Here is a 9,135-nt window from a genome sequence, read left to right as displayed (position 1 = left end):
CAGCCTAAAAGTCAGCATTTCTCGGGAAATAAATCTACATCAACTTAATGTCCTTAATTTATCTCAGTGAAGCACAAAGGCAGAAGTTAGTATGAGTCTGCTACTTCTGAACTATTATCCTGACCTATTGCTCATGTAATTTAAAAAAATAGAACACTTTTCTGAGGAAAAACACACTGGCTTTCAGGCCTTACCTACACATCACAGGAATGGCAACAAGCTCACAAGCCCAGCTGTAAACATTTTCTTGAATTTTTCTTCCAAGGAAGCCCAGTGGTGTCCCTCACAATAAGTGGTGGGCTTTTCAGCAGGGTTGAAACTTGATTATGGAGAGGACTTGGTCAGAGCCATGGGATGCATTTTACTGATTGTGCCACCCTCCCAGATGGCTTCTTGGGAACATGGCCCCCTCTTCTGCCCCCTGACTGATGGCCTCCATCTGGGAGATGTCATTCACATCCCCATTTTCCCTAAGCCCTGAGACAAAATCTCAGTGAAGTAAATGCACATAGTCACACACCTTGAGTCACACGCCTATCTAGAGTAAATAAACTTTTGGTGACAGCCACGGCACAATGCAAAGAGCAGGCAGAAAATGGAAGACTATAAATACTAACCATCCTGCTGAGGAGCCTGAAAAGGGTGCCTCAAACTACACAGCACCACTGTGCTGTTTCAGTGACTTCTACAAGAAATTTGGGGCTGAGGGGATTAATTCTTCATAGTTAATAATGAGCAATACACAGATGTAGTAGTGATGAGTCTTCATTCCAGCATTAGGAGCATGGAGACATAAGAGAGGGCTCTCAGCTGGATGCCTATATGTGGGGTATACTTTTCCTCTCTTCCTGTCACCATTGCCCCATCTCACCACTAGCTTAGGACCCTTATACATGTGCATTTCTTAGTCCCATAGATAAGTCAGGAGTTTGACTCCTCAGCAGATTGTGTACTGGTACTTCAGCAGTCTTCATTCCAAGGCAATGTTAGAAAAAATCTTTTGCAGGCTGTAAAGCCTGTCAAGGAAGCTGACACTTCCCTCCTTTCTCAATGTGCTCCACTTACTTCTGATGTCAATTCTGTTCCCTTTTGTTACCTTGCCAGTCTGTTTTACCTAGCTTCCTGGCCCCATCCTTTGCAGGTAGAGCTGAGGGGGAGGCAACACCCCCAGGCATTAAAAGTGTTTAAAAGCTTTCTTGCATGCTAGTTTTGCAGAACTGACAGGTTAGTGCTTTCAGAACCTCACAGATTGTTGAATAATTACAGATAGGCATTACCCAGCAGGGATGTGTATACACTGGGCACTGCACAGCTTGGTGCCTGGCACTCTCCTGTCTCTTGTGACACTGTTACCTGCAGGATCCCCAGAGGAACCGTGTGTACCAGTGGCAAGGAGTGGAACTGGAAACAGGCTTTACACAGCTCTCCTTCCCCCTCACCTCAGACCCCATCCAAGGCTCCTACAAAATAGTTGTGCAGAAGAGCTTCTCATCCCATGTGGAGCACTCCTTCAGTGTGGAGGAATTTGGTAAGGAGAGGAATTTGACAGTAATGCCTTTTATTGTGACCACTCAATTTGGAATTTCCAGGGCGCAAAATGGAGGAGGGAGGGACTGAATATACAGACAATGGGGCTCATAGGGGCTGAGCAGAAAGTGCTAAGTATCAGAAGTGGTTGCTGACTTTATGGCATCTCTGCAACCTGCCTGAGCTTGTATTTGCTCATAGTGCTCTTGGGAGCACAGGACATGCCAGAATTCCCGTGCATGGCTTGTGGCACCAATCTCAGCTGACTTTGTCTCAGTTGCTTTTCAGTCCAGCAGCTTATTGCAAGTAGCACTAGATACGAAGTAAGAGATGGCAATATTTTGGTGACCCTATTTTACTTCTCTCATCATCTGCATAAGGTCTCTTTCTCTATTCGTGGTCCTCTCTATTTTTGCTCTTCCTTGTTTCTGTGAAAGCTTAGAAAACATGTTTGGTAGAAAATTTGTGACTGAAGAGCAATCCACAAATGTTACAAAGAGACTGGTAGCAGAGACTGAGTAAGGAGAAATACGCTGCTGCAGGGAGGCTTTTAACTCCCAGCTCTCTAATAAAACTTCTTGGGTGTCTGTAGACCTGAGAGTCTGTGGCTAGATTCACTTGAAAACTCTGGGTATGCAGGACAATATCCCATGGTGCCTCTTGGTGAGCCTAAGAGCAACTCTGGGTCTCCAGAACAGTAAGAATCAGCCAAGAGAATCAATGATTCAGGGCATTTCAATGTGGTAAATTACAAAGGTGGTGAATGTGCAGCTCCAAGGCCTAGCTACAAGTTATGCTTTGTGAACATGACACACAGGGCCAGTGTGTCCTTCTGAACTAACACAGGTGAGGGATCTACTCAGCTGTCTGGTGCCAATGGGATCACATAAGCCTGTGCTGCAAATAAGGGAAGATAAGGACTACAAACTTCCTTAATTGCCTTTGAATCCAAGCAGTGGTGAAGGAAGGTTGAGAAATCCTATGGAAAGGGTAGACATCTGTACTGAAGACCACAGAGAGGTTCATATGAAGATGATCCTGGTTCTATGCTTGGGTTGCTGTGTAGTACACAGCTCTCATTCACTCCTCTCACACCAGCCTTTCTCTCTCCCACCTAGTGCTGTCCAGGTTCGAGGTCCTGGTGAAGGTGCCAAAGATGATCACTATTAAGGACAACGAGCTTCCAGTGTCTGTCTGTGGTCTGTGAGTCACAGAGCTCCAGTAAATCTCTCTTGCTTATCCTTCACTCTTCCCTACTGCTGAGGACCACAAGAAGAGCTCAGGGAAGGTTTTTAAACTTTTCCCAGGCATCTAGTGCAGACTTATTCATTCTGTCAATCCTGAGCCTGCTGCTTGGCCTGAAGAGTCAAAGTGAAGGGTCTTCCCTGTGTTCCTTAAAAGATTACATCAAACAAATCTGCATCTCTCTCTTCCCAGTTTATTTCACATTTTCTCTTTCTGTCTTTACATTTTATCAGTTAGAGCTTCTCTTCCAATACTGAACCATCAAATACTCTGAGATGTCAGATCAGACATCATTTAAATTGGTGATGCAACCCCAGTGTTCTCATTTCTAACTCATAAATAGCTCCTTCTGAGTACCTGATTGCCTTTCAATTTCTTCATTGAACCCTGAGCACTTTGTAATACAAGGATGTTCCTGGCTGAAAAAATTTTCTAAAGACAACCTTTTTCTGCAGAGACCTCCCACCTAGAATAGGATGAATGTTTCTTCCATGGATGATGGAAGAATCTCACTATGGAAATGCTAGAAATGTAATCACTAGAATAATTAAAATATCAGATTAGTCAGCCTTTCAGAAGTATTAGGAAATCACCTACAGAGGTCTTTAAGGAGATGTGTCTGAGTGTGATTGTGACTCTCATCTGATACATTGTTTAACACATTGTGATTAGGTACACCTATGGGAAGCCTGTTCCTGGTTTGGTGAATGTCCAAGTATGCCGGAAATATTCCCAGGCTGCTTCAAGTTGTTATGGAAAAGAAACAGAATCTGTGTGTGAAGAATTCACTAGGCAGGTGAGTCCCAAGATTAAAATGTAGTGCTTTTTCTTAAGGTTAATGGGATATGTTGTCTCAAGACGGATCAAATCTGTTGGGACATAGTCAGGCACCAGAGACAGCATTCTCTCCAGGGAAAAGCAGGGAATGTCACAGGAAGGCATTCTTAAGAGAGGGGTCATTAAACTGGAAACAGAACTGATGATGAAAACCTCACCCTGTTGAAACTAGTGACAGACCTCCAGTTGCCAGCCATGAGGTCCTTGTAATTGTTCCACAAACTGAGAAAAGATCTTTGAAAGAATTTCGTAACTGTGAGAGGAACTGACTGGGAGCAAGGAGCAAAGGTGAGAAGAAAACAGGAAGGCAGTATAGATAAAGAAGAACAAAGAAGAGGAGGTAGTACTGTATATGGGTTAAATACAGGAGAAAGGGCAACAAGAAAAAGAGAGAAGAAAATGAAAGGAACAGGAAGAAAACCAGAACTAAGTCAGGAAGGAATTAACAAGGAAACCAGTGTGTGCCTTGGAGAACTGTGTGTCAGCTACCTCACAGAACACAGAAAATGTGTGGATGAAACACTAGGAAACAGGCTGAACACAAGTACTGGTCTTGGAGACAACCCTTGAAGATAAGTCTGGAATTTCATGAACAGAAGTTAAGCATGTTGGGTTTGGGGTATCTATTCTCATTCCTCAAGGCACAAACTTTGTTCACAGAATTTCAATTTTCTCTCCAATCCCTTGCTTAGGCAGATGCTCATGGGTGTATTTCTGTTGTGGTGAGGACCAAGGTGTTTCAGCTCCTACGCAAGGAATATGAGATGAGCATTGAGGTACAAGGCAAAATCACAGAAGATGGCACAGGTATGTAGCACATGGAGAAGGCAAAGTGATGGCAGGCCATAACAGGAGGAATCAGCAAGCACAAGGAAGGTGGAGTAACATGACTAGAAATTCATCAATAATCCCTCTTTACTGCGCTCTATCTCAGGAATCGAGATGACTGGAACAGGCTCCTGCGGCATCACATCCACCATGAGCAGTATCAGCTTTGACCTGCTGGACAATGTGTACAAACCAGGGATCCCACTCTTCGGGAGGGTAGGGAACTTCTGAGACCATGGGCAATGAATGGCAGAGCAAACACACAAATGCACAATCCCATCAGATGGAGTAGTGGGGTGTTACGTGGTTCAGGTGTTTCATGTTCATGGTGCAGGTTACATGGTTCAAGAGGCAGATGGTACGTGGTTGAGGTCCCAAATGAAGCTGGCTGGGGGAGTTAAAACTACTGAAGAACTTAGGATCCTGATAGATAATTTCCATGGGCTGACCGGGTTGTTTAGCTGAGAATTTTCTTAGTTGTTCCCTCTGACAGCACAGGGCATACCTCACACATTTCCACATTCTTTTCTTTTATTCTTTTCTATAAAGAAATATCCTGTCTGGCAAGGAGGAAAAGAGGGAAGAGGATGCATTACTTGGGAATTGTTTTTTGTTGCTAGTCTAAAACCTGAAGTTTGTTATTGCTTTGTTAGGTGAAGCTGGTTGATGGCACTGATGCGCCACTTGCCAATGAAACCATCGTGATTACTGTGGGTGGAAACAGATACAAAGGGAACTACACTACAGATGAGCAGGGGCAGTCCTGGTTTTCCATAGACACTACCAGCTTCACAGAACTCTCCCTGGAAATCCGAGTAAGTGGCAGAGACAGGGGTAAGCCTCTGTCTTTCTCTTCAACAGGTGAAACATCTATCCATCTTATCAGCTCTCAGTCTTTTCTGACAACTGGAAAATAAGGCAAGTTTCTTGTCAGATCACCGCACTTCTCTGCGTCTTCTCTGCAGATTATCCACAATCTCCTAAGAATGAGAAATATGGAACATATCCAGAGTTTTTCTGTGGACTTTTATGTGACTTTTTACCTGATTTCATTTGACTATCAACCTTCTATTTTTCTTTCTTAGGCAGATCATAAACCTGAACTGAACTGTTACGACAGTGACTGGATGACACCATCCTATGAGCATGCCACGCGCAGAGTAACTCGGTCTTACTCTCTCAGTAAGAGCTTCCTCAAAATTGAGCCAAAGCCTGAGACATTAAGTTGTGGCTCCTCAACAGAGGTCCAAGTGCACTATATCTTCACACCAGAGGCCATAGGGGAGCAGAAGAAAATTGTCATTTATTATTTGGTAAGACATATTTGGGGTTACTTTGATCTACAGCCACAGAAAGTACTGTGTCATCTCTAGCTCTGTTCCGTGATGAGCAACCAGAGCACTGCTAGATGGCCAGTAATGATGGAGAGGGTTTGAAATGGAAAGTGTGGCCTGCAACAGTGCAATCTAAATACATTTCCCCAATGTTTCTCATTTCTTTGTCCTCTGTGTGCAGAATTTTGGGAGACCACAGTAATTGGGGCAGACTATAACATGCTGACCTTAAGAACTATGAATTTGTTCATTTTGGGGATCAGAGAAGAGAGATAATTGAACTGTGACCAAACAATGACATGTCAGTTTCTCTAGGGAAAAAAGGAAGAATCAAATGAATATTCAAATAGAATGTCTTTCTCCCGAAATTTGTTTTTCTGGTTGTCCCATTTAATGCCACTAGCAGAGGAGATGAGAGTAGCTTTGGAGAACAAGAAAAATATCAGCGGAACAGACACTTCATTCCAGTGGACTGTACAGAACATCAGGGGGACTTAGGCTGATATTCAAAAGAGAGAATAGAAACCTGTGCTAGAGAGGTCTACATGCTCATTTTGAAGACTGCTAAGAATTAATGGAAGGACAAGATACCTGCTTATCTCAGTAGCCTGGGAAAATTGGGGTTAAATATGCACATACAGCAGGTAAACAAAAAGTGAAAGAACTTCCATTTTTTATAGGTGTGGATCCCACAACTTGAGATTCAAATATGGTGCTATGGAATAAATATTCCACATCAAAAGTAACTGAATAAAAGGCACTTTTGACTATGAAAAAGGAATCTTTTTCTAGAAATGAGGAAATTACATTTAGGCTATTGCTTACTGCCTGACTTCAGGTACCTTATTCAAACTCGTATTCTTTGCAGCCTGAGGTCTTCTGTCCCGACTCTGTGCAGTTATAAAACTAATCCTGGTGAAATTTTTCTTCACAGTGTTTCACAGTGCAACTGAGAGAGGAATGAGGAGGTTTTTTGACCTCCAGCCTGTTCCAAATTGTTAAAAACGTGCAGATGACTCCCAAAGTTATGTGTGGTTAGAGGCAAAATGGACTTGAACCTGATCTATATATGTAATGCGTACAAAAGCAAAGATAAGAATGATCAGTGTGGAAACACTGGTCCTCCTAGGAGCAAATATTTCTGTGTCCAAAGACCCAGTAAATTCCAGCCTGGCACTTGTTTAGCATCTTCTTGGTGTTTCTCACACCCTACAGTTAACCCAGTGAACGTTCCTTCTCCCGCCTTTCAACACCAGTAGCAACAATTACAGGAAGATTTCTCTGTTACACAGGTGATGGCCAAGGGACAAATCATATTAGCTGACACCCATGATCTCACTGTGAATCCTGGAGATGGTGAGCAGAACTATGTTTTTTTAGTATTTCTGATGATAATTTGGGCCAGGGGGGATGTAGATAAATTACTTCATTTCAAACACTATATTTAATATTTCATTCAAACTTCGCATGTAATGTTTGAATTTTCAAAATTAAACCTTTTTAGGTGAAGTGGCTTTGGTTAGTTTTGTTTTCTCTGAGTTCCAACAGGCGCTATTTTTTTCATGAGAAAATGTTAGAAAATTCAACCAAAAATAAACATAAGTTTTGGCCATTTCCTAAAACCAGCACTTTCTGATGGCCTCTCTACCCTATTCTGATTGTGAATTCTTACCAATGTTGGGAGATTCACGTGTACAACAAGCAGGAAGAGTGTGTCTCCTTTTCTTTGTCTCTCTCACATTCCTTAATTTATGTATTTTTTTTGTATTGTTCCTGCCTTGTAAGCATGCAAACACATGCATACCTATATTCTAATCAATAAATTTACATTTATTCACATAAATGTCCAAGGATTACACATTTCAGGAACTGAGGCTGGGATGCAACTTAAAATGTCTTTTGAAAATGAGAAGAGTGAGACATTTTGTAAGTCTGTGAGGAGGAGTTGCACTGCAGTGGATATAAACAGATTATGGCACTAAAAGATCTTGTGTGCTGTACAAAGTTCTGTATCCTCACTAGAAACAGTGACTAAAGTCACACCTGGGCTAATACCAAGGGCTGACCTGTCACCTTGTCTAGACTGTGACATAAAGCTCAGGCCCAGATAAAAGGGGTTCTCCAGCACAGAAGGGCATTTTCTACCCTGCTTGGAGCAATAGTTTGGTGTTCCAGATAAGTGCTTGCTTAGCAGTAATCTTGCCAAGTTATTCTTTCAGCCACTCCACAACCTTGACTGCTGTCACCCTTTCCACCAGTCATGTTATCTTTTTTTTGCCTTGACTATTTTCTGTAGATCTTGGAGCATGAGGGAAAAAAGGGGTTGGGAGCATCAAGAAATTATGCCAGGTGTTAACTGGGGAGAATCTCAAAGGCAGGCTGAGGCCCTCCAAACTCATCTCATTTGTCAATTCACAACCAGTCTTTGAATGCAGGTGTCTTCAGCAACAGCCATAGATTTTAGTCATGTGTCTGTTTTCCAGCTCCTCATAACTAAAAACTTTCAGCATGAATGAACCTGACCTTTTTTATCTGGGACGTGAACTTGACTTTTTTATCAAGGGAAGACAAATGCATATACTGGAACCTCTTGCATGTTGAATAACCTTTTTTCACTCTTAGCTTATGGGACATTTCGGCTGACCTTCCCTGTCGAGGCAGCAATTGCTCCTGTGGCACAAATGCTTGTGTACACCACTTCACCCAGTGGGGAAGTCATTGCCAGTTCAGAAGATTTCCGGGTTGAAATGTGCCTCCCCAATAAAGTGAGTACAAGCCATGGTTTACACAACACATGTTTGTCTTGTGGACAGCAGTTCAGTTTAGATTTCCAGAATGAAGGCAGAATTCACAATGGGTACATGAAATGTTCTGACCAGATGTTGACTGAGGATTGATGAACCTGAATAAGCTACAAAGCTATAAAAATAAAAAGTGGGACAAGACAGAAACAAAAAGAGAATCACTCATCCTTGTTAATTATATTGATCAAAGATGAATATGCATTAGACACTAGCAGAGCTCAGTTCACAAGGCTGGAAGTGTCAGAATAATAGATGCAACAGTGTCTGGAAAAGTAGATGCTTGAACTTCCTTTTGGATTTGCAGGTGAAATTGAGTTTTGCACCCAAGGAAGGTCTTCCTGCTTCCAACACACACCTGCGACTCCATGCCTCTCCAAGATCCCTGTGTGCCCTCCATGCAGTGGACAAGAGTGTTCTCCTTATGAAGCCTGAAAATGAGCTTTCTCCCAGCTCTGTGAGTCTTGGCTACTTTTGGTAATGAGCAAGTACAAGAACAAACCAAGTACCCACTAATACCACTGTAGACATGGGGATATGTATTTTTACAGTTGCATTCCCTA

At 42.5% G+C, this 9,135-nt stretch overlaps 1 protein-coding gene across 1 annotated transcript in view; it reads left to right on the top strand.

The window, feature by feature from the left end:
• LOC103616730 (alpha-2-macroglobulin-like) overlaps nucleotides 1–9,135 on the top strand; it is a 31,129-nt gene that overhangs the window by 8,085 nt on the left and 13,909 nt on the right. Inside the window, 10 exon segments of the mRNA XM_017735856.1 lie at nucleotides 1,360–1,528; nucleotides 2,646–2,730; nucleotides 3,445–3,568; nucleotides 4,302–4,416; nucleotides 4,544–4,653; nucleotides 5,091–5,252; nucleotides 5,523–5,750; nucleotides 7,064–7,127; nucleotides 8,394–8,536; nucleotides 8,880–9,029. Coding sequence (XP_017591345.1) covers nucleotides 1,360–1,528; nucleotides 2,646–2,730; nucleotides 3,445–3,568; nucleotides 4,302–4,416; nucleotides 4,544–4,653; nucleotides 5,091–5,252; nucleotides 5,523–5,750; nucleotides 7,064–7,127; nucleotides 8,394–8,536; nucleotides 8,880–9,029 — 1,350 coding nt within the window.

The sequence above is a fragment of the Corvus brachyrhynchos genome, unplaced genomic scaffold, assembly GCF_000691975.1.
Source record: "Corvus brachyrhynchos isolate BGI_N302 unplaced genomic scaffold, ASM69197v1 scaffold44, whole genome shotgun sequence".
In the NCBI taxonomy this organism is placed as follows: Eukaryota; Metazoa; Chordata; class Aves; order Passeriformes; family Corvidae; genus Corvus; species Corvus brachyrhynchos.
Note: the sequence above shows the minus strand (reverse complement) of the source record. Positions and strands in the feature narration are given on the sequence as shown.